The sequence below is a fragment of the Salmo salar genome, chromosome ssa26 (genome assembly GCF_905237065.1).
Source record: "Salmo salar chromosome ssa26, Ssal_v3.1, whole genome shotgun sequence".
NCBI classification, from domain to species: Eukaryota; Metazoa; Chordata; class Actinopteri; order Salmoniformes; family Salmonidae; genus Salmo; species Salmo salar.
In genome coordinates this window covers 5,232,910-5,259,799 of record NC_059467.1, presented here as the reverse complement: position 1 = coordinate 5,259,799, position 26,890 = coordinate 5,232,910, and the positions used below count along the sequence as shown (strand labels likewise).

General features: G+C 39.7%; 1 protein-coding gene across 5 annotated transcripts in view; it reads left to right on the top strand.

Moving 5' to 3' along the window:
- The window catches only part of LOC106587054 (low-density lipoprotein receptor-related protein 4), a 270,120-nt gene extending 248,749 nt beyond the window's left edge, over positions 1-21,371 (top strand). For 4 of the 5 annotated variants that reach the window (XM_014174939.2, XM_014174937.2, XM_014174938.2 and 1 more), the window contains exons 37-38: positions 2,170-2,311; positions 20,298-21,371. In XM_014174939.2, coding sequence (XP_014030414.2) covers positions 2,170-2,311; positions 20,298-20,639 — 484 coding nt within the window. In that variant the 3' untranslated portion in view covers positions 20,640-21,371. Of the gene's footprint in view, positions 1-2,169; positions 2,312-2,832; positions 2,896-20,297 lie in introns of all 5 variants that reach the window. The other variant, XM_014174940.2, reaches the window with a different exon arrangement.
- Positions 21,372-26,890: the final 5,519 nt, after the last annotated feature.

Genomic DNA, 26,890 nt, shown 5'->3' with positions numbered 1-26,890 from the left:
GGTACCCAACATGAACTCGCGCGCCAGGTGTCTAATGGGCCATCATCGTTCCATGGCTCTTGTTCGGTCAGATCTCCCTCCAGAAGACTCAAAACACTTTGTAAAGGCTGGTGACATCTAGTGGAAGCAATAGGAAGTGCCAAAATATTCCTCAGCCCCTGTGTTTTTCAATGGGATAGGTTTAAAGGTAATACAACACATCAGGTATCCACTTCCTGTCAGAAAATGTCTCAGGGTTTTGCCTGCCAAATGAGTTCTGCTATACTCACAGACACCATTCAAACAGTTTTAGAAACTTTAGAGTGTTTTCTATCCATATATAATAAGTATATGCATATTCTAGTTACTGGGTAGGATTAGTAACCAGATTAAATCGGGTACATTTTTTTTATCCAGCTGTGCAAATACTGCCCCCTAGCCCTAACAGGTTAAAGTAGATAGGTGAGACAACCACATTAGTCCTAGTAAGTAAAATGTTCCTCAATTAAGAAGTCATCAACAAAGTTAATGCTAGTAATAAAAAGAATATGTACACTACTGTTCAAAAGTTTGGGATCACTTAGAAATGTCCTTGTTTTTTTTAAGAAAAGCAAATTTTTTGTCCATTAAAATCTAATAAAATTGATCAGAAATACAGTGTAGACATTGTTAATGTTGTAAATTAATATTGTAGCTGGAAATGTGATTTTTTTATGGAATATCTACATAGGCGTACAGAGGCCCATTATCAGCAACCATCACTCCTGTGTTCCAATGGCACGTTGCATTAGCTAATCCAACTTTATTATTTTAAAAGGCTAATTGATCATTAGAAAACCCTTTTGTAATTATGTTAGCACAGCTGAAAACTGTTGTTCTGATTTAAAGAAGCAATAAAACTGGCCTTCTTTAGACTAGTTGAGTATCTGGATCATCAGCATTTGTGGGAGAGAAACAGACGCCTCACAAGTCCTCAATAGGCAGCTTCATTAAATAGTACCCGCCAAACACCAGTCTCAAAGTCAACAGTGAAGAGGCGACTCCGGGATGCTGGCCTTCTAGGCAGAGTTCCTTTGTCCAGTGCCTGTGTTCTTTTGCCCATCTTAATCTTTTCTTTTTATTGGCCAGTCTGAGATATGGCTTTTTCTTTGCAACTCTGCCTTGAAGGCCAGCATCCCGGAGTCACCTCTTCACTGTTGACTTTGAGACTGGTGTTTTGCAGGTACTATTTAATGAAGCTGCCAGTTGAGGACTTGAGGCGTCTGTTTCTCAAACTAGACACTCTAGTGTACTTGTCCTCTTGCTCAGTTGTGCACTGGGGCCTCCCACTCCTCTTTCTATTCTGGTTAGAGCCAGTTTGCACTGTTCTGTGAAGGGAGTAGTACACATCATTGTAAGAGATCTTAAGTTTCTTGGCAATTTCTCGCATGGAATAGCCTTCATTTCTCAGAACAAGAATAGACTGATGAGTTTCAGAAGAAAGGTCTTTGTTTCTGGCCATTTTGAGCCTGTAATTGAACCCAAAAATGCTTATGCTCAAGATACTCAACTAGTCTAAAGTCCAGTTTTATTGCTTCTTTAATTAGCACAACAGTTTTCAGCTGTGCTAACATAATTGCAAAAGGGTTTTCTAATGATCAATTAGCCTTTTAAAATGATAAACTTGACTAACACAACGTGATTGGAACACAGGAGTGAGGGTTGCTGATAATGGGCCTCTGTACGCCTATGTAGATATTCCATTAAAAATACGCCGTTTCCAGAAACAATAGTCATTTACAACATTAACAATGTCTTCACTGTATTTCTGATCAATTTGATGTTATTTTAATGGCCCAAAAAATGTGCTTTTCTTTCAAAAACAAGGACATTTCTAAGTGACTCCAAACTTTTGAACGGTAGTGTATATATATATGTCTATTATATATGTCTATTCTCCATCCCTTTATCTGCCCAGATCTGAAATAAGTGATTAGGTGCAAACAAATTTAGCACCAATAGATTTGGCCAGTGTTACTGTCATGTAACTTATCGTTTCATGTCAGTGCAGATAAAGAACACACAGAGAGGAAGCTACATTAGACCTGTGACATTTGTCTGTTGTGGGAGCTAACCTAGATTGCCACCCCATGGACAGTTTTATCCAGTGGACTGTGTGTACAATGTGTTTTCCCATCTTTCTATCCTCAGACACAAAAAGTCCAAGTTTGCTGACCCCGGGGTGAGCAACCTGACCTACAGTAACCCCTCATATAGGACGTCAACGCAAGAGGTCAAGATTGAGACCTCTCAAAAGCCGCCCATTTACAACCAGCTACGATATAAGAAAGAGGTAACTACCCAGGCCTATTTAGTATTTCAAGAAAATGATGACAGAGTTCTAGTCTAGCTAAGCATTTTTTCATGTGCAAGCATTTGCAGCAGATATTTTTCTGGAGGGTCTAAAGCATAAATGTGAAATCATGATTTGAAGGTGAAACGGAAATGTATGTTATTCTCATATAATAACGTGCAACCTTTGCACTGGTGCAAACGTTTACTGAATCTGGGCCTTATCTCTCACTTCAGACTTTGATGAGAATGAGAAAGTACCTAATGTTTTAATAGAGTAATGGATACATTTGATGTGAATCCATTGGGTTTCTGTATGCCTATTATGACCGGGTTTCAAAAGGTATGGCCAGAAGTAACCATTGAGACAAATACTAGTTTTCAATGTTTGTCTCTATCTCCTATGCTGTAGATAGATTGCTTTACAGTAGTTTTATTATAACCAAACATGAAGAGGCACAAGTGGTGACCGACCCGTCCACTCATCTCTCTTTTCTTCTCTTCCCCTCTCCTTCACTGCAGCTCTCTCATCCTTACAACAGCCTCTCTCCTTTATTCTTTTGACCTGTTTTGTCCTGCGCAGAGGTAGTCACACACCATGGGGGAATCCCTCCAATCAACCTATCACTCTCTCTTTCACTCCTCCTGTATCTCTCACTCCTTTTGTCTCTTTCTCTTGTCCCCACCTTCACCTAGCATGTGTACATGCTCTCTCTCATGTGTCTACTATTGTTCCTCTGCTTGGTCATATATGACAACTGATTCTTTGTGATGACTGACTTAACTAATGATTTAAAAAATGTAGAGACATACAGTGCCTTCAGAAAATGTTCACACCCCTTCACTTTTTCCACTTTTGGTGTGCTACAGCCTGAATTTAAAATGGATTAAATTGAGATTGTGTGTCACTAGCATACACACAATCAAATCAAATCAAGTTTTATTTGTCACATTCACATGGTTAGCAGATGTTAATGCGAGTGTAGCAAAATGCTTGTGCTTCTTGTTCTGACAGGGCAGTAATATCTAACAAGTAATCTAACAATTCCCCAACTACCTAATGCACACAAATCTAAAGGGCTGAATGAGAATATGTACATGTAAGTATATGGATGGCCGAGCAGCATAGGCAAGGTGCAGTAAATGGTATAAAATACGGTATAAACATGTGATATAAGATATGTAAACATTATTAAAGTGGCATTATTTAGAGTACATTGTATAAAGTGACTTGTGATGTGGCCAGTGATTTGGGTCTCAATGTAGGCAGCAGCCTCTCTGAGTTAGTGATTGCTGTTTAGCAGTCTGATGGCCTTGAGATAGAAGCTGTTTTCAGTCTCTCGGTCCCAGCTTTGATGCACCTGTACTGACCTCGCCTTCTGGATGATAGCGGTGTGAACAGGCAGCGGCTCGGGTGGTTGATGTCCTTGTTGATCTTTTTGGCCTTCCTGTGACATCGGGTGCTGTAGGTGTCATGGAGGGCAAGTAGTTTGCCACCGGTGATGCGTTGTGCAGACCACACCACCCTCTGGAGAGCCTTGCAGTTGAGGGTGGTGCGTTGCCTTACCAGGCTGTGATACAGCCCAACCAGATGCTCTCGATTGTGCATCTTTTTTTATTTATTTCACCTTCATCTGTGAAAGTTTGTCAGGGTTTTGGGTGACAAGCCAAATTTCTTTAGCCTCCTGAGGTTGAAGAGGCGCTGTTGCGCCTTCACCACACTGTCTGTGTGAGTGGACCATTTCAGTTTGTCTGTGATGTGTACGCAGAGGAACTTAAAACATTCCACCTTCTCCACTGCTGTCCCTTCAATGTGGATAGGGGGGTGCTCCCTCTGCTGTTTCCTGAAGTCCACGATCATCTCCTTTGTTTTGTTGATGTTGAGTGAGAGGTTGTTTTCCTGACACCACAATCTGAGTGCCCTCACCTCCTTGTAGGCTGTCTCATTGTCATTGTTGGTAATCAAGCCCACTACTGTGGTGTCGTCTGCAAACTTGATGATTGAGTTGGAAGCGTGCATGGCCACGCAGTCGTGGGTGAACAGGGAGTACAGGAGAGGGCTGAGCACGCACCCTTGTGGGGCCCCAGTGTTGAGGGTCAGTGAAATGGAGATGTTGTTTCCTTCCTTCACCACCTGGGGACGGCCCGTCAACATCCAGGACCCAATTGCAAAGGTTGGGGTTGAGACCCAGGGCCTCCAGCTTGATGATGAGCTTGGAGGGTACTATGGTGTTGAATGCTGAGCTGTAGTCAATGAACAGCATTCTTACATAGGTATTATTTTTGCCCAGATGGGATAGGGCAGTGTGATGGCGATTGCGTCGTCTGTGGACCTGTTGGGGCGGTATGCAAACTGAAGTGGGTCTAGGGTGGCCGGTAAGGTGGAGGTGATATGATCCTTGACTTGTCTCTCAAAGCACTTCATGTTGCAGAAGTGAGTTCCACAGGGCGGTAGTCATTTAGTTCAGTTATCTTTGCCTTCTTGGGTACAGGAACAATGGTAGCCATCTTGAAGCATGTGGGGACAACAGACTGGGATAGAGAGTGATTGAATATGTTTGTCAACACACCAGCCAGCTGGTCTGCGCATGCTTTGAGGATGCGGCTAGGGATGCCATCTGGGCCAGCAGCCTTGCGAGGGTTAACACGTTTAAATGTTTTACTCACGTCAGCCATGGAGGGGGAGGGGGGGCAGTCCTTGTTAGTGGGCTACGACGGCATTGTATTATCCTCATAGCAGGCAAAGAAGGTGTTTAGTTTGTCTGGAAGCGTGACGTCGGGTACGTGACGTGGCTGGATTTCTTTTTGTAGTCTGTGATTTCCTGTAGACCCTGCCACATACGTCTCGTGTCTGAGCCATTGAATTGCGACTCCACCTTGTCCCTGTACTGGCATTTCGCTTGATTGATTACCTTGCGGAGGGAATAGCTACACTGTTTATATTCAGACATCCATCTGTGGTTTCTGGTTAGGGTAGGTTTTAATAGTCACAGTGGGTACAACATCTTCAATGCACTTCTTTATAAACGCACTCACCGATTCAGCGTATAGGTCGATGTTGTTCTCTTTGGCTGACCGGAACACATTCCACTCCGCATGATCAAAACATTCTTGAACCGTGGCTTCCGATTGGTTGGACCAGCGTTGAATGGCTCTCGTCATTGGTACATCCTGTGAGTTTCTGCCTATAAGACGGAAGGAGCAAGATGGCGTCGGGGTCGGATTTGCCGAAGGGAGGGCGGAGGAGGGCTTTGTATGCATTGCGGAAGTTAGAGTAGCAGTGGTCGACGGTATTGCGCATGCGCATAGCACAATCAATATGCTGGAAGAATTTAGGTAGACTTATTCTCAAATTTGCCAAGTTAAAATCCCCACAATAAACAATAAATGCAGCCTCAGGATATGTATGATTTCCAGTTGGCATATAGTCCAGTGAAGTTCCTTGATGGCCGTCTTGGTGTCTGCTTGAGGGGGAATGTACACAGCTGTGACTATAACTGATGAGAATTCTCTTGGTAGGTAAAATGGCCGGCACTTGATTGTAAGGAATTCTAGATAGGGTGAGCAGAAGGACTTGAGTTCCTGTATGTTGTTATGATTACACCATGACTCGTTAATCATAAAGCATACATACCCGCCCTTCCTTTTCGCAGCGAGGTGTTTATCTCTGTCAGCGAGATGCATGGAGAAGCCCGGTGGCTGAACCGATTCCGACAACATATTCCGAGAGAGCCATGTTTCCGTAAAACTGAAAATGTTTAAATCTCAGATGTCTCTCTGGAAGACAACCCTTGCTCGATTTTCATCTACCTTGTTGTCAAGAGCTGGATGTTGGCTAGTAGTATACTCGGGAGCGGTGTGCGATGTGCACATCTACGGAGCCTGGCCGAGTGGCCGCTTCGTCTGCCCCTTCTGCGGCATCGTTGTTTTGGTCTGCTTACTGGAATTAGCTCCATTGTCATGGGTGGTGGTCCAAACAGAGTATCCACTTCGGGAAAGTCATATTCCTGGTTGTAAAGTTGGTAAGTTGACATTGCTCTTGTATCCAATAGTTCTTCCTGGCAGTATGTAATACGACTTAAGATTTCCTGGGGTAACAATGTAAGAAATAATACATAAAAAAACAAAATGCTGCATAGAACTCGAAGCGAGGCGACCATCTCTGTCGCATCATCTCATAATGTCAGTGTAATTATGTTTTTCAATTTGTTTTCAAATTAATTTAAAATGAAAAGCAGAACTCTCTTGTGTCAATAAGTTTTGAACTCCTTTGTTTTTGGCAAACCTAAATAAGTTCAGGTGTAAAAATGTACTTAAGTCACATAATAAGTTGCATGGACTCACTCTGTGTGAAATGATAGTTTAACATAATTTTTGAAAGACTACCTCATCTCTCATCATATACAATTAATTATCTGTAAGGTCCCTCAGTCGTGCAGTCAATTTCAAACACAGATTCAACCGCAACGACCAGGGAGGTTTTCAAATGTTTCGCAAAGAAGGGAACCTATTGGTAGATACAAAAACAGACATTAATTATCCCTTTGAGCATGGTAAAGTTATTAAGTACACTTCGGATGGTGTATGTGTACACCCAGTCACTACAAAGATACAGGTGTCCTTCCTAACGCAGTTGCCGGAGAGGAAGGAAACTGCTCAGGGATTTCACCATGACTTTAAAACAGTTAGTTTAATGGCTGTGATTAGAGAAAACGGAGGATGGATCAACAACATTGTAGTTACTCCACAATACTAACCTAAATGACAGAATACAAATATTCTGAAACATGCATCCTGTTTGCAAAAAGGTACTAAAGTAATACTGCAAAGAAATGGCTAGGAAATGCCCTAAATATAAAGTGTTATGTTTGGGGCAAATATAACACATCACATCACTGAGTACCACTCTTCATATTTTCAAGCATGGTTGTGGCTGCATCATGTTATGGATATGCTTGTCATCTGCAAGAGCTATTAAGGATAAAAAGAAATGGAATAGAGCTAAGCTCAGGCAAAATCCTAGAGGAAAACCATGTTTCTTCTGCTTTCCAACAGACACTGGGAGACAAATTCAGCAGGACAAAAACCTAAAACACAAGGCCAAATATACAGTGCCTTGCAAAAGTATTCATCCCCCTTGGTGTTTTTCCTATTTTGTTGCATTACAACCTGTCATTTAAATGGATTTTGATTTGGATTTCATGTAAAAATGTCATGTAATAATTACTTCCAAATTCCCCAAAATAAAAAACTGAAAAGTGGTGCGTGCATATGTATTCACCCCCTTTGCTATAAAGCCCCTAAATAATATCTGGTGCAAGCAATTACCTTCAGAAGTCACATAATTAGTTGGATTGCACACAGGTGGACTTTTTTTATTTCTTTTTTTATTTATTGAATATTCGAAACATACAATATACTTGCAGTGAAGCCGCTCAATAACTACATCATACCAGTCATCTAACAGATTCCCATTCAGAGCGACACACAGAAGCATCCAGGGTCAATGCCATGCTCAAGGGCATGTTGAACGATCTACCAACAGGTCAAAAAATGTGAACCCGAACCCTCCAAGATCCCCCCACTGTTCCCCAATAGCTGTCCCTCAACCATTCGAGAGCCCCCCCAGGAAGAAAAAAATCAAATAGAAAATACAATTAATTCCATTCCCCACCCCCAAGAACCCCCCAATGCACCAACAACCAAGAGAATGAACTAAAAAGGAAAAAACTGAAGAAAACTGCCAACAACAATGCAAAAACAAAATGATAATAATAGTACATTTAAAACAAAAAACATCAAGGACAACTAAAATCAAAACAGCAATGCCAACTGTATGTGTTTGTGTGCATGTTTGGCACTATTGCATGTATGTGTGTGTTCTTGTATGTGTTTATTTGAATGAGAGTGTGTGTATATGCATGTGTACAAACACCTGTACGGCATCAGCCTCAGGCAAACCGGCATTAGTTGTAAAAACACTGACACTTAGTGTATTCAAATGTACTTTTTAGTATGATTTATTTTGACTTTTTGTTTTATTTTTTTACTTATCTTTGAACGTTATTCTCTCTCACACAGCAACTCCACTCCCACTTGTCTCCAATTCCACATACCAACCCTCAGCTTCCCTCAGCCCATCCCATCTATCTCTGCTGGCCACCCACTTTGGGTTTCTACGCAACACATATCTTTCAACTATACTGTGATGTTTAATGTACAATTTTAATCTATCTAATCGAATAGAATCCACAGATTGCAAGTTGAAGATAAATACTTTTACTAAAAGCATTAGTATATTACTAATTGACTGACCCGGTCTCTCCAGATCTCCTAACAGTACTATTTCTATTTCAGCCATTCCTGAACCTGAGACCCGAAACAGGCTACCTGAGGGCATTACCAAAAAAAATGTCTATTGATTCTGTATCCTCAAAACAAAATCTGCAGAGCTTCGATGATTTTATGCCCCAATTATTCTACATTTTGTTGGTGGCAAGAATTCTATATAATAATTTTAGCTGAAAAGCACAAAGTCTTGAATCTTGCGTTGTTATATACACTGCTCAAAAAAAATAAAAGGAACACTAAAATAACACATCCTAGATCTGAATGAATGAAATAATCTTATTAAATACTTTTTTCTTTACATAGTTGAATGTGCTGACAACAAAACCACACAAAATAATCAATGGAAATCCAGTTTATCAACCCATGGAGGTCTGGATTTGGAGTCACACTCAAAATTAAAGTGGAAAACCACACTACAGGCTGATCCAACTTTGATGTAATGTCCTTAAAATAAGTCAAAATGAGGCTCAGTAGTGTGTGTGGCCTCCACGTGCCTGTATGACCTCCCTACAACACCTGGGCATGCTCCTGATGAGGTGGCGGATGGTCTCCTGAGGGATCTCCTCCCAGACCTGGACTAAAGCATCCGCCAACTCCTGGACAGTCTGTGGTGCAACGTGGCGATTGGTGGATGGAGCGAGACATGATGTCCCAGATGTGCTCAATTGGATTCAGGTCTGGGGAACGGGCGGGCCAGTCCATAGCATCAATGCCTTCCTCTTGCAGGAACTGATGACACACTCCAGCCACATGAGGTCTAGCATTGTCTTGCATTAGGAGGAACCCAGGGCCAACCGCACCAGCATATGGTCTCACAAGGGGTCTGAGGATCTCATCTCGGTACCTAATGGCAGTCAGGCTACCTCTGGCGAGCACATGGAGGGCTGTGCGGCCCCCCAAAGAAATGCCACCCCACACCATGACTGACCCACCGCCAAACCAGTCATGCTGGAGGATGTTGCAGGCAGCAGAACGTTCTCGACGGCGTCTCTAGACTCTGTCACGTCTGTCACATGTGCTCAGTGTGAACCTGCTTTCATCTGTGAAGAGCACAGGGCGCCAGTGGCGAATTTGCAAATCTTGGTGTTCTCTGGCAAATGCCAAACGTCCTGCACGGTGTTGGGCTGTAAGCACAACCCCCACCTGTGGACGTCGGGCCCTCATACCACCCTCATGGAGTCTGTTTCTGACCGTTTGAGCAGACACATGCACATTTCTCGCCTGCTGGAGGTCATTTTGCAGGGCTCTGGCAGTGCTCCTCCTGCTCCTCCTTGCACAAAGGCGGAGGTAGCGGTACTGCTGCTGGGTTGTTGCCCTCCTACGGCCTCCTCCACGTCTCCTGATGTACTGGCCTGTCTCCTGGTAGCGCCTCCATGCTCTGGACACTACGCTGACAGACACAGCAAACCTTCTTGCCACAGCTCGCATTGATGTGCCATCCTGGATGAGCTGCACTACCTGAGCCACTTGTGTGGGTTGTAGGCTCCGTCTCATGCTACCACTAGAGTGAAAGCACCGCCAGCATTCAAAAGTGACCAAAACATCAGCCAGGAAGCATAGGAACTGAGAAGTGGTCTGTGGTCACCACCTGCAGAACCACTCCTTTATTGGGGGTGTCTTGCTAATTGCCTATAATTTCCACCTGTTGTCTATTCCATTTGCACAACAGCATGTGAAATTTATTGTCAATCAGTGTTGCTTCCTAAGTGGACAGTTTGATTTCACAGAAGTGTGATTGACTTGGAGTTACATTGTGTTGTTTAAGTGTTCCCTTTATTTTTTTGAGCAGTGTATATCAACGCATACACCCTGTACAATGGAATCAGTACATCAAAACTCTCTTCCCAAATATTTTGCAATCTGTATGGCACAGTTGTCAACATCGTGGTCCTCAAATGAAACTGGTATACTTTCCTATTTATGCTATTTTTATTCCTCCGCCAGTTTTGATCCTTTATATTGGGCAGACAGACCAGTTCCCTATCACCTCCCGCCCGCCTCCTCCATTCTTGGGGCAATGCTGTAATCAATTGGTTGTACTATTGGATTGAGCAGACCTTTCCGTACAATTCTATGAAGGACATATCTCTACCATTCCAATTTATAATATCATTTAAGAACAAAATACCCTTTTCAAACATCTTTCCCATAAATACAGGTATTTTATTAACCAGCACATTTGAGTTCAGCCATAATATTTATTGTAATATTTGTTCTATCTTTTCTGGGGGATGAAATTCAAATTGTAGCCAGCTCTGCAATGCTTGTTTGAAAAAGAGAGATACTTTGAAAAAAAGTATCATTTTCAATTAATTGAAAATGAGACATGGCAATCTGCACAAAGGAAAAAAGGCAATTTTAAACAATGGATGAGCTTTTCTTAGTAATCTACTTGAAAACCATTTAGGGTTCAAATAAAACTTTTGAATGAGTGAAGCTTTTAGAGAGAAGTTTAGTGCTTTTATATTTAATAATCTCAACCCACCCAATTCATACTCATTATATAGATAGGCGCGTTTTATTTTGTCAGGTTTAGCTTCCCAGATAAAGAGAAATATTTTTTGCTCACATGATTTGAAAAACGATTCATCAGGAGTAGGCAGCGCCATAAGTAAGTGTGTAAACTGAGATATGACTAAGGAGTTAATCAGCGTAATTTTTCCATAAATAGACAGGTATTTACCTCTCCATGGTTGCAGTATCTTGCTTATTTTTACAAGTTTTCTATTGAAATTCATTGTGGAGAGCTTATTTAAATCTTTTGTGATATGAATACCGAGTATGTCTACTTCACCATCAGCCCATTTTATAGGTAAACTGCAGGGTAATGTAAAAGTTGTATTTAAGGATCCAATACGTAATATTGTAAAACTTATCATAATTAGGTTTTAGTCCAGAGAGTACAGAAAAGTTATCTAGATCTTTAATGAGACATTGCAGGGATCTAGCTTGCAGACTTAATATAAAACTTGAGTTATTGGCATACATGGACACCTTTGTTTTTAAGCCTTGGATTTCTAATCCTCTAATGTTGTTATTGGATCAGATTTTAATATCTAGCATTTCAATGGCCATAACGAATAGATATGGTGACAGCGGACACCCTTGTTTAACTCCTCTTGAAAATTCAAAACTCTCTGAGAAGTAGCCGTTATTTACTATTTTACACCTGGGGTTGATATACATTATTTTAACCTATTTTATAAGAGAATTAACGAAATTGAAAAAAATCCAAATCCGATAAAGTCTTACTTTAAGGGGCCTCCAGTTTTTTAGATAGACTGTGTCTTTATATTTGCCATCTGGGTCTTGTTTTAATAATAGAGAAATCAGACCTTCCTGCTGAGTACCTGACAGACTACCATTTCTATAGGAGTAGTTAAAACAATCTAACAATGGAGCTTTTAATGTATCAAAAAATACTTGATTATACCTCTACCGGTACGCCATCAAGCCCTGGGGTTTTACCAGACTGAAAGGATTTAACCTCTTGGGGCTAGGTGGGACGCTAGCGTGCCACCCGTGGTGCACTCCATCAACAGCAGGTGCATTTCAAGAGCGGCAAATTTGAATCCAAATAAATGTCAAAATTCAAATTTTTCAAAAATACAACTATGTTACACCATTTGAAAGATAAACATCTCCTTAATCTAACCACGTTTTACGATTTCAAAAAGGTTTTACGGCGAAAGCATAAATTTAGAGTATGTTAGGACAGTACATTTACAAGAGTTGTGTGTAATGTTTTGTCAAGTCAAAGACAGGGTCACCAAAACCATAAAACCAGCTAAAATGATGCACTAACCTTTTACAATCTCCATCAGATGACACTCCTAGGACATTATGTTAGACAATGCATGCATTTTTAGTTCTATCAAGTTCATATTTATATACAAAAACAGCGTTTTACTATGGCATTGATGTTGAGGAAATCGTTTCCCTCCAATAACCGGCAGTCAAGTCAGCGTCAGAAATTAAATAATTAAAATTAGAAAACATTGGTAAAATATTATATTGTCATTTAAAGAATTATAGATTTACATCTCTTGAACGCAATCAACTTGCCAGATTTAAAAATAACCTTACTGGGAAATCACACTTTGCAATAATCTGAGCACTGCGCCCAGAAAAATACGCGTTGCGATACAGACTAGACGTCATGTTGGGGAGATCTAAAATCGAAAATACTATGTAAATAATCCATTACCTTTGATTCTCTTCATCAGATGTCACTTCCAGGTATCACAGGTCCATAACGAATGTAGTTTTGTTCAAAAAAGCTCATCATTTATGTCCAAAAATCTCCGTCTCGTTAGCACATGATGTAAGCCAGCCGGACTTCTCGTCATGAACGAGGGGAAAAAATATATTTCCGTTCGTTCAAACATGTCAAACGTTGTATAGCATAAATCATTAGGGCCTTTTTTAACCAGAACATGAATAATATTCAAGGTGGACGAATGCATAGTCTTTTATAACGTATTGGAACGAGGGTACCCAACATGAAGTAGCGCGCCAGGTGTCTAATGGGACATCACCGTTCCATGGCTCTTGTTCGGTCAGATCTCCCTCCAGAAGACTCAAAACACTTTGTAAAGGCTGGTGACATCTAGTGGAAGCAATAGGAAGTGCCAAAATATTCCTAAACCCCTGTGTTTTTCAATGGGATAGGTTTAAAGTCAATACAACACATCAGGTATCCACTTCCTGTCAGAAAATGTCTCAGGGTTTTGCCTGCCAAATGAGTTCTGTTATACTCACAGACACCATTCAAACAGTTTTGGAAACTTTAGAGTGTTTTCTATCCATATATAATAAGTATATGCATATTCTAGTTACTGGGTAGGATTAGTAACCAGATTAAATCGGGTACATTTTTTTTATCCAGACGTGCAAATGCTGCCCCCTAGACCCAACAGGTTAATAGTCTCAAAAAGTTCTTCCTCTGTAATTTGGCCTTCGTACTGAACTTTCTGTACATTTGTTAATTTTACATTTTTTATATTAGTTGGAAAGAATTTCTTACCATAATCTTCATTCAGTGAGAAAGGATCAGACAGAAAAGAGAACATCTGCCTAAAATAATTAGCTTCCTCTTTTAAAATATAATTTGGAGAATCATAGATGGTGTCTTCAGTAACGAGTTTCTGTAAATTCTTTTTGTTAGCATTCCTGTATTGGAGATTCAGGAAGAATTTGGTGCTTTTTTCCCCATATTCCATCCAGTTTGCTTTGTTTGTGTAATAGATTACATTAGATTGTTCTTGAATATGTTCCTCAAGGTCTTTTTGTTTTTCCTCTAACTTATTTTGTATCTCTGTAGTGTCGTTTTTATTGCTATCTACCTGTACTATTAGTTCATGGATTTCCCTTGTTAGTCTTGTCGCTTTAGCCAGAAACTGCTTTTTTATTATTGATGAATATTGAATTGAATGACCCCTGAAGGTACATTTAAAGGTATCTCAAACAATAAGGGGATTTGCTGAACCTATATTATACTGGAAAAATTCAGTTATAAATTATTTTGTCTTAGTTATCCCCGTCCACGTGGAAAATCTGTAAGAGTTATGTGAATGCCAATTAGATAATGATCCGATCGCATTCTGTCTCCTATTAAAACTTTTTTAACCTTTGATGAAAGAGACAGGAAAGTAGTCAAGACGACTAGCTTGATTAAGTCTCCTCCATGTATACCTCACTAGGTCAGGGTTTTCTAGTCTCCAAATATCCACTATTTTTAATGTGTCCATAATATTTGTGATTTCCTTAACCTCTTGAGGACCCCTTCGAGATAAAATCCCATTAACGGGATTGGTTGGACAACAACCAGTGACATCGTATGGCGCAAAATTTAAAAAGAAATAATCTCAAAATTAAAATTCAAGATTATACGGCATTTTAAAGATACTCTACTCGTTAATCCAATCACATTGTTCGATTTCAAAAAGGCTTCACGGTGAAAGCAATACATTAGATTATTTTAGGATAGCACATTAGCAAAAAAAAATAAAAGCCATTTTCCAAGCACGGATAGTCGTCACAAAACCAGAAAAACAGCTAAAATTAAGCACTAACCTTTGACAATCTTCATCAGATGACACTCCTAGGACATCATGTTAGACAATACATGCATTTTTGTGTTCGATCAAGTGCATATTTATATCCAAAAACCCAATTTTTACATTGGCGCGTGTCGTTCAGAAAGATTTTTCTCCCCATAACCTTCCGGTGAATAGGCACATTCATTTACAGAAGAACTCATAAACTTTGACAAAATGTATAACAATTATTACAAAAATTAGAGATAATCTACTCCTTTATGCAACCACTGTCAGATTTCAAAATAACTTTATGGAAAAAGCACATTGTTCAATATTCTGAGTACAGAACTTAGCCTTCAATGCTAAGCTATACAGTTAGCCTACAACCACGGCGTTGACAAATCTCTAAAAATATGTTCGAAATATTTTCTTACCTTTGCTGATCTTCGGCGGAATGCACTCGGAAGGGCATCCACTTCCACAAGAAATGTTCATTTGTTCTGCAAAGTCCATCATTTATGTCCAAATACGTCCGTTTTGTTGACCCATCCAGAACACTTTAAATTGCCATGTGGCGTGGACGCAAATCCATAGACGAAATGTTCAAAAGTTACATTACCGTTTGTAGAAACATGTCAAACGATATTTACAATCAATCCTTTAGGGTATTTTTTTACGTAAAATTGCGATAATTTTACAACCGGGCAATAGCTATTCATCCCAGAAGGATAATAACAAACAGCGAAGTCACGTGCACTTGCGTCACGAGACACCTGTCCTCAGACTGGCCACTGATTGACTGAGCCACAATTTTCTGCCCGGTAACAGGTGACGGATGAAACCAGTTCCTAAAGATTGTTGACAGCCAATGGAAGAGTTAGGAGGTGTAACGTAAATCCTATGTCACTGTAGTTTTTCAAGGGATTCAAAAGAAAAACTAAATTTCTAATTTCTCCCACTTCCTGATTACATTTTTCTCAGGTTTTTGCCTGCCATATGAGTTCTGTTATACTCACAGACACCATTCAAACAGTTTTAGAAACTTCAGAGGGCTTTCTATCTAAATCTACTAATAATATGCATATTCTATTTTCTGGGCCAGAGTAGTAACCTGTTTAAATTGGGTACATTTTTCATCCGGCCGTGAAAATACTGCCCCCTAGCCCCAAGAGGGCACGGTGATGATAGATTGTAGAGTGATTACCTTTATGGTCCATTGAGGTACTTAACACTGTGTTATAGTGTCCTACCATAATGATTAGATCATTTTTTGCCTGTAAGTTCTAGAGGTCGACCGATTATGATTTTTCAACACCGGTACCGATTATTGGAGGGCCAAAAACCCGCCGATACCGATTAATCAGCCGATTTTTATTTATTTGTAATAATGACAATTACAACAATACTGAATGAACACTTATTTTAATTAATATAATACATCAATAAAATCTATTTAGCCTCAAATAAATAATGAAACATGTTCAATTTGGTTTAAATTATGCAAAAACAAAGTGTTGGAGAAGAAAGTAAAAGTGCAATATGTGCCATGTAAAAAAGCTAATGTTAAAGTTCCTTGCTCAGAACATGAGAACATATGAAAGCTGGTGGTTCCTTTTAATTAACATGAGTCTTCAATATTCAATATTCAAGATGTTTTAGGTTGTAGTTATTATAGGAATTATAGGACTATTTCTCCTTATACGATTTGTATTTCATATACCTTTGACTATTGGATGTTCTTATAGGCACTTTAGTATTGCCAGTGTAACAGTATAGCTTCCTTCCCTCTCCTCGCTCCTACCTGGGCTTAAACCAGGAACACATCGACAACAGCCACCCTCGAAGCAGCGTTACCCATGTAGAGGAAGGGAAAAAACTACTCCAAGTCTCAGAGCGAGTGACGTTTGAAACGCTATTAGCGCGCACCCGGCTAACTAGCTAGCCATTTCACATGGGTTACACCAGCCTAATCTTGGGAGTTGATAGGCTTGAAGTCATAAACAGCGCAATGCTTGAAGCATTGCGAAGTGCTGCTGGCAAAACGCACGAAAGTGCTATTTTGAATGAATGCTTACGAGCCTGCTGCTGCCTACCACCGCTCAGTCAGACTGCTCTATCAAATCATAGACTTAATTATAACATAATAACACACAGCCTTAGGTCATTAATATGGTCGAATCCGGAAACTATCATCTCGAAAACAAAACGTTATTCCTGTTACATTGCACAACCTTCGGTGTTATGTCATAATTACGTAAAATTCTGACAAATTACCCAAAGTGTTGCATATACCCTGACTGCGTGCAACGAACGCAAAATGACACAATTTCACCTGGTTAATATTGCCTGCTAACCTGGATTTCATTTAGCAAATATGCAGGTTTAAAAATATATACTTCTGTGTATTGATTTTAAGAAAGGCATTGATGTTTATGGTTGGAGCAACATGTACCTAAGTGATTATATGCAATGCAGGACAGGCTAGATAAACTAGTAATATCATCAACCATGTGTAGTTAACTAGTGATTATGATTGATTGATTGTTTTTTATAAGATAAGTTTAATGCTAGCTAGCAACTTACCTTAGCTTCTTACTGCATTCGCGTAACCTCATGGAGTGCAATGTAAAGCAGGTGGTTAGAGCGTTGGACTAGTTAACCGTAAGGTTGCAAGATTGAATCCCTGAGCTGACAAGGGAAAAATCTGTCGTTCTGCCCCTGAACAAGGCAGTTAACCCACCGTTCCTAGGCCGTTATTGAAAATGAGAATGTGTTCTTAACTGACTTGCCTAGTTAAATAGGGGTCTAAAAACTAAACATAAAAAAAAATATATATATAAAAAAATAAAAAAATGTCGTCCAAAAATACCGATTTCCGAATGTTATGAAAACTTGAAATCGGCCCTAATTAATCGGCCATTCCGATTAATCGGTCGACCTCTAGTAATTTCAATAAATTGGTATTAATGTTTTCGAAGAAGTGTGGATCATCCTGATTTGGACCATTATAAATTAATGAACCAAATCTCTTTTACGTCCACTTTCATATTCCTTCCTTTCGAATCATTCCTGACTAGCACATTCAGATCGACATTTTTGTTAATTAATATCATCACACCCTTTGAGTTCCTTTGTCCATGACGGACATTATTTCACCACCCCATTCCTTTTTCCACGCAACTTCATCTAAGGATGTGGAGTGAGTTTCCTGTAAACAGTATATGTTATATTCCTTTTCTTTTAGCAATGTAAAGACTGATCTTTTTTATAAACTGCTAAACCACTACAATTATAACTGGCTATACTTATTTTACCCCTTACCATAACTAGATACTATTCTCAGTCTAAATTGACAATAATTTGTGCTTGTAAAGTTACTGCCATCAGAGGTATTATGAAGGTCAAAACTAGAGCTTTCAACTGTCTGATATTTAGAATTCAAGAAATAGGTTCTAGCAATATTTGTTTTATTCCCTTGCCTGTTTGCCTGTGAGCCAATACCACAGATGTTAGGAAATTGAGACAAGATACTATGTCTGTAGCAAATCTGAGTAGGTTGATGTGTATGATATTGGATGTGATATAGTGAGTGTGTACGATGTCTATAAGAGTAAGACTATAATGTGTGATGTCCAAATAAATAATAATAATGTGTGATGTCCAAATAACATTTTGCATGGTTGAGTGTCAATGTGTGTAACATGTAGTGCGTATAGCTTTGATATTCATGATGATAATTGTAATCCATATTGTATCACCATCATAGTTGCATCATAATTACCTTTAACATAATTGAAAAACACATCCCAGCATTTCCATAGCAATTGACATTTCACATGATCATGAAAGAGACCTTTCATTACTCTAGAGACGGCTTCACTACAGTACAAATGTATTCCATACAATATGTTATTATTCCCCAATGCCCCTATTCTGATATCTTCCCCTTGCTTGTTGTAAACATATATAAACTTGTAGACAAATACATAAAAAAGATGGACAAACAATACACACATTCAATTATAAAAGAGTTCTCAACAATAGGGAGAGAAGAGAAAGAGAGAGTGAAAGAGGAGAGCGAGATCAGGTGTGTCCGTATGTCTAAGCAAGCATGTAATTGAGTACGTGTGTTCATATCCACTTCATAATGTTCAGATACTTTTACAGTTCCCATACCTTCTTTTTTTTCGTAACCTGAAGTCTCTGTAAAATTTAGTACAGCCACGGTGTTATGGAGCTGTCTCGGAATAGCTGTCCATCTATAAAGAGTTTGTCCACAGTGATAAAGGCACTCCTACCATCCTTACCTTTGTTGTCTTTGTACCGAATACAGTCTCTTACAGCGTTCATTTATCTCCCTTGGAAATTGGTCATTGAGACCGAATTTGGCCCTTTAAGCTCCCTCCTAACCGCGTCGATGAACTGGATGAACCAGACTTGTGGAGGTCAATTTTTTTTCCTGAGGTCTTGGCTGGTCTTGGTGAAGAAATAGTTATGCACACTCAAGTTTTCAGTTTTTTTTGTCTTATTTCTCGTTTGTTTCACAATTTAAAAAAAAATGGTATCTTCAAAGTGGTAGACATGTTGTGTAAATCAAATGATACAAACCCCCCAAAAGCTATTTTAATTTCTGGTTGTAAGGCAACAAAATAGGAAAAATGCCAAGGGGGTGAATACTTTCGCAAGCCACTGTACACTGGAGTTGCTTACCAAGACAACATTGAATGTTCCTGAGTGGCCTAGTTACAGTTTTGACTTAAATAGTCTTGAAAATCTATGGCAAGACTAGCAATGATCAGCAACCAACTTGACAGTTTGAAAAATTAAAAAATAAATAATGTGCAAATAATACATATATTTTGTGTAGGTCGTTGACAAAAAAAAAAGACAATTTAATCTATTTTAATCCCACCTTATAACACAAAATGTGGAAAAAGTTGAGGGGTGTGAATACTTTTTGAATGCACTTTATCTATGGCTGTGGATGGACCTAATAATATCAAATAATGAGGGATTGAAAGTATGCTCTTTGTTTGACAAACCCTTTCACTTTATGTCTGTCATTTTACACAGTCTTATTTTGGGGGAATTGACTGTTATTATATGTAGTCCTGAGCCCAACTCTAACCTTTTGATTACCTGGAGCAGTTTCAGTATATTGTTTAGCATCCAGTCACAAAAAATCTAATCAATTGTTTCTCCATAAATGCAGTAAACAGATGACACATTTGAGATTCCATAGCTTGCCCACTCAACACATAAGCACTGATGACAAAACTAACTGAAAGACCAGAGGACATCTCACTGAAAAGCAAACTACTACTGTGCATGGGTAGAGTTTTACAATAACATCCTGCTCTGGAGTGTTTGTAGTTGTTTTCTGGTGAGTTATTCCAAAATGGCTGCTGTCTAACCACTGATACAGGATTAGTTTTCCACTAACTACTTATGCAGGGTCAGATATTCTTCATCCCCTCAGATGCTTTTAGGGATATGAACATCTGACCCTAGATCTGTGATTATGGTTGATGTCTACATCGTGCGCTAGGCTAACACAGCTAACCCTTCTACTGTGTCTTCTTTCTCATTCCTCAGGGGGGTGGGGACAGTGGCTACACCAAGGAGAAGATCCGCATCGTGGAAGGAGTGTGTCTCCTCTCCAGCGAGGAGCTGTACTGGGAGGACCTGAAGCAGCTGAAGCCGTCGCGGGGTGGTCTGCACACATGCATGCGCACAGACACTGTGTCCCTGCAGGCCAGCAGCGCCTCGCTGGACGATGGCGAGACAGAGCAGTTGCTCCAAGAGGAGACGTCGGAGTGTTCGTCCATAAACACGCTGACCCCCGTCACCGTCACACCCCAACGCCATCCCCAACACAGCCTGCCCGACACCGGCTGGACCCCCGCACGCAAACCCTCCACCGAGAGCGAGGTGTAAGGGAGGCCTCTTGCTTCACTGCCTCCCTACTCCTACTCTTTACCCTTAGTCCTCCTGATCCCTTCAACTACACACCCTTATACACACACACACGCACACCTGTATACAGTATACACATACATACAGTAAACGATACGTACTTATGCTTCAGGCCACAGTGAGTCATACACAAACTGACACTCACACAGATAGGTAGTACATACAAACACTACAGCCACATACATACTTCATGCTACACACACACATTTATGCATGCATACAAATCTGGCATCTCCTCGGCCCGCTGGACTTCGTCCTACACACACACATCCGCACTCTTACCACCACCCTCTCACAACCACAGACTGACTCACTGCTACCAACTTCAGGCAACAGACTGAATTACAATTTACAAGCATGCTGGAAAAAGAAAGCAAAAAAAATACACTTTGAGAAAAGAAATGACAAAGAGAGAAAGAAATGACATCTGGAGCCTTTTTAAAGAATGCAACCCCTCAAGGTGAGGGCCGCTTAGTTGTGTATAACATTGCATTTTTTGGTGAACTTTTTGACAAAGCTAAAAACGATATACTCCCGCAGGAGACTATGTAACAAACTGCTCGCTCTCTCTATAATGCCACTCATCATATACCATGTCCTTATGAACTCTATTTATGAACTTTTTGTTCTTTGAGTTGTTTTTTGCTGATTTTAAAGTGTTGTGTAGATCTGTATTACAGTATGACCCAGTCATTCAAACCTCTATATTTATGTGCCAAAGGGTGGAGCTTCGCTACGTCTACATTCACACTAGAATAACATTCTATGGGCTATGTGCCACGTAAAGGACGGACAGACAGACAGTTACCTATGGGAGAGCTCAGCAATGGGACTATCTGTTTCAAACATGTTTCACATTGTATACCTCCTCTTCTAAAACCAACCATGGACTTATCTATCTGGTCTCTCTTAACTGGTACTCTAGACAGGTCCTGGAAACTGGTACTCTAGATTGGTACTGGAAATGGGTACTCTAGACTGGTACTGGAAACTGGTACTTTAGACTGGTACTGGAAACTGCATTAACAATCGTTGAAATCCATTCATTTTACAAGTCTAAAGTAAACTGCAAGTAAACCATTTCTGGTCCTCGGGGAATAGCATTCTCGATGAAGTATAAGTGCCAAACATTTTTTCATTTTTTTCTTTCCTCAGTTTTATATTTCTTGGAGTTTGTAAAATGTGCTTGGCATTCTTTTAGCTGTTCTGATTAAGGCAGATATCTGTCATCTCTGAACCTCTAAAGCACTGTACACTTAGTGTCCACTGTTCTAGTCTAGACTATAGAATAAGCTTCAGTGTATTATGTCATTTGACAAGGTTGCCCTCTGTGAAATATACAGTGTGCATACAGTGCATTCGGAAAGTATTCAGACTCATTGACTTTTCCACATTGTTACTTTACAGCCTTATTCTGAAATTGGTTAAATATGTTTTCTCCCTCATCAACCTCCACACAATACCCCATAATGACAAAGAGAAAACATTTTTTTAGAAATGTTTGCACATTTTATACAAAATGTAAAACAGATGCCTTATTTACATAAGTATTCAGACCCTTTGCAAAAAGACTCAAAATTGAGCTCAGGTGCATCCTATTTCTATTTATCATCCTTGAGATGTTTCTACAACTTGATTGGAGTCCACCTGTGGTAAATTCAATTGATTGGACATGATTTGGAAAGGCAAACACCTGTCTTTATAATGTCCCACAGTTGACAGTACATGTCAGAGCAAAAACCAAGCCATGAGGTCGTAGGAATTGTCCATAGAGCTCAGACACAGGATTGTGTCGAGGCACAGATCTGAAGACGGTTCCAAAGAACACAGTGGCCTCCATCGTTCTTCAATAGAATACGTTTGTAACCACCAAGACTCTTCCCAGAGCTGGCCGCCCGGCCAAACTGAGCAATCGGGGGAGAAGGGCCTTGGTTAGGGAGGTGAACAAGAACACAATGGTCACTGACAGAGCTCCAGAGTTTCTCTGTGGAGATGGGAGAACCTTCCACAAGGACAACCATCTCTATCGCACTCCTCCAATCAGGCCTTTATGGTAGAGTGGCCAGGGGGAAGCCACTCCTCAGTAAAAGGCACATGACAGCCCTCTTTGAGTTTGCCAAAAGGCGCGTGAAGACTCTCAGACCATGAGAAATAAGATTCTCTGGTCTGATGAAACCAAGATTGTACTCTTTGGCCTGAATGCCAAGCGTCACGTCTGGAGGAAACCTGGCACCATCCTTATGGTGAAGCAAGGTGGTGGCAGCATCATGCTGTGGGGATGTTTTTCAGTGGCAGGGACTGGGATACTAGACTGGATCGATGGAAAGGTTCACCTTCCAACAGGACAACGCAGGAGTGGCTTTGGAACAAGTCTCAATGTCCTTGAGTGGCCCAGCCAGAGCCCGGACTTGAGCCTGATCGAACATCTCTGGAGAGACCTGAAAATAGCTGTGCAGCAACGCTCCCCATCCAACCTGACAGAGCTTGAGAGGATCTGCAGAGAAGAATAGGAGAAACTACCCAAATACAGGTGTGCCAAGCTTGTAGCGTCATACACAAGAAGACTCAAGGTTGTAATCACTGCCAAAAGCGCTTCGACGATGTACTGAGTAAAGGGTCTGAATACTTATGTAAATGTGATTTTTTTTTAAATTGATACATTTGCAAAAATGTCAAACTGTTTTAGTGTTGTCATTGTTGGGTATTGTGTGTAGGGAAAAAATTATTGAATCTATTTTAGAATAAGGCTGTAACATCAAAATGTGGAAAAATTCAAGGGGTCTGAATACTTTTCGAATGCACCGTACAGTATATGAGATTACCATGAACCATAAATCACGGAGGTGTTACCTTAGACAAAGAATATACCACTGGTAACTTACGGAACCATCCATATTATTCAAATAAAAACAATATATATTACATATGCAGCGTTTACCGTGAATGCAGTCTCCGCGAACTTGGGAACATTGCCTTTACATTTCAATTGCGCTGTAGTGCGGATCTTCAGCATTACGGATTGAATTTAGCCCTTAGATTAACATTGTTTTGTACTGTACAATCTGTCATGGAAATGCAGAGGGTGGGAAATAGAGCATTTCTCTGGACAGATGTCAGTTTGAGTTCTCAAAACCATGTATCTTGAAGTAACTTCAAGTTCAGCAACATGCTGATTTGCTGCTAGACAGGAATTCCACAGCACTGATGCCAATGAGAGAAGGTCTTGGCAGCTATTTTACCTGAGGTCTCTGATGGTTGGATCACAGACGCATCAATCTGACCAATGCTTCAATCATTAACTACGCTAACACACAGAATCCCACCCACTCAGCGAAGGTTTCTAAGCTGTACAGGTTTTACCATGCATTTTAAGCAGACAAATTGTCAAATATATTGTGTTGATTTTGTTGTATAGAGAGTATTTTGTACAAAGGGATTTCATTATTGTTTTTACTTGTATTAATATTACTCACTGGAGAAGAACATATTTGTTTTGCTGGATTATTTAACCACTGTGTTTCCAAACATTGTAAATTATAGGGTTGCTGCCAGTTATTTAATAATGGTCACATATAACTGTTGTAAAGTTAACTAAAAGAGATATTTATGATTTCTTTGTTTGGTTGTCACTTAATGTGTAAATATGAAAAAGACTAAATGAATTTCCTGCAGTACTAACAAGCTGTGTTGTGTGATGTAGTGAATTACCCCTTTGCTATCTTTTAATATAAACTGCATTTGCATTTTAATTGAAATGTGACACACTTTTCTTGTTGTCTCACAAGTTTGAAGCAATGGATCTTCTTCTCTGCAGATCTTACAGAAGCCCTGAAACCCAAGGATAAAAAGAAAAAAAGCATATCTTGTTTGAACGACTTAATTGGTGTTTTGCCTCTATTAGGCCTCATCTGTTATGCAGCTTGTCAGACCATGTAATGATTGCTGCAGCCATTCATTCACTGATTCCATCCATTGATATGATTATTAATTGACAGTGTTTTGGGCCTATTTGGTGGTAATTATTTAGCCTACCCCACCCATAGTAGCCTATATCTAGTTTATATTATACTTTCTAACATTAGGATATGTAGTTTCTATTTTGAAGGACTTGAAATGTATTCATGGATGTTTTAGGTAGGCAATACATAGGCTACTGTAAAATGCATTTTCGCTTTTGGGGGAACAGAAACACTATAATATAAATCAATTTAATTAAGCAAAAATTTCAGAACTAAATCATAAATAATAAAAAGCAGTTTCAGCTTTTCATAAATTAAAGGGAATAATCAAATTAGGGCGGTCAAATGATTTGTAAACCGAAGCAAGCACCAACAACCTTCACATGTGCATTGAGCGTGTGAAATGTGCTTCACAAATTAATAATAATTTTTATTAGAAAGACAAAAATTACACATGTTAAGGCTTAATTACATACAGTTGATGTCGGAAGTTTACATACACTTAGGTTGGAGACATTAAAACTCGTTTTTCAACCACTCCACAAATTTCTTGTTAAACTATAATTTTGGCAAGTCGGTTAAGACATCTACTTTGTGCATGACACAAGTCCTTTTTCCAACAATTGTTTACAGACAGATTATTTCACATATAATTCACTGTATCACAATTCCAGTGGGTCAGAGGTTTACATACACTAAGTTGACTGTGCCTTTAAACAGCTTGGAAAGCTTCTGGTAAACTAATTAAAATAATTTGAGTCAATTGGAGGTGTACCTGTGGATGTATTTCAAGGCTTACCTTCAAACTCAGTGCCTCTGCTTGACAACTGGGGAAAATCTAAAGAAATCAGCCAAGACCTCTGAAAAAAAATGTAGACCTCCACAAGTCTGGTTCATCCTTGGGAGCAATTTCCAAACGCCTGAAGTTACCACGTTCATCTGTATCAAGCAATAATACACAAGTATAAACACCATGGGACCACGCAGCCGTCATAACGCTCAGGAAGGAGACGCGTTCTGTCTCCTAAAGATTAACGTATTTTGGTGCGAAATGTGCAAATCAATCCCAGAACAACAGCAAAGGACCTTGTGAACAGGTACAAAAGTATCTATATTCACAGTAAAACGAGTCCTATATCGACATAACCTGAAAGGCTGCTCAGCTAGGAAGAAGCCACTGCTCCAATACCCCCATAAAAAAGCCAGACTATGGTTTGCAACTGCACATGGGAACAAAGATCGTACTTTTTGGAGAAATGTCCTCTGGTCTGATGAAACAAAAATAGAACTGTTTGGCCGTAATGAACATCGTTATGTTTGGAGGAAAAGGGCATGCCGAAGAACACCATACCAACCGTGAAGGATGGGGGTGACAGCATCATGTTGTGGGGGTGCTTTGCTGCAGGAGGGACTGGTGCACTTCACAAAATAGATGACATCATGAGGGAGGAAAATGATGTGGATGTGTTGAAGCAACATCTCAAGACATCAGTCAGGAAGTTAAAGCTTGGTTGCAAATGTGTCTTCCAAATGGAAATGACCCCAAGAATACTTCCAAAGTTGTGGCAAAATGGCGTAAGGACAACAAATTCAAGGTATTGGAGTGGCCATCACAAAATCCTGACCTCAATCCCATAGAAAAATTGTGGGCAGAGCTGAAAAAGCGTGTGGAAACAAGGAGGCCTACAAACCTGACTCAGTTACACCAGCTCTGTAACGAGGAATGGGCCAAAATTCACCCAACTTATTGTGGGAAGCTTGTGGAAGGCTACCCGAAACATTTGACCAAAGTTAGACAATTTAAAGGCAATGCTACCAAATACTAATTGAGTGTATGTAAACTTCTGACCCACTGGGAATGTGATGAAATAAATAAAAGCTGAAATAAATGTCTCTACTATTATTCTGACATTTCACATTCTTAAAATAAAGTGGTGATCCTAACTGACCTAAGATGGAATTTTTACTAGGATTAAATGTCAGGAATTGTGAAAAACTGAGTTTAGATGTATTTGGCTAAGGTGTATGTAAACTTCCGACTTCAACTGTAAATTAATATTAATGGGAATATAGTCATAATATAACAAGAGAAAGGAGAAAAAAATACAGTGCATTCGGAAAGTATTCAGACACCTTCACTTTTTACACATTTTGTTACATTACAGCCTTATTCAAAAATGTATTATAGTTTGTCCTCCTCAATCTACAAGCAATACCCCATAATGACAAAGCAACAAGAAAATACCTTATTAG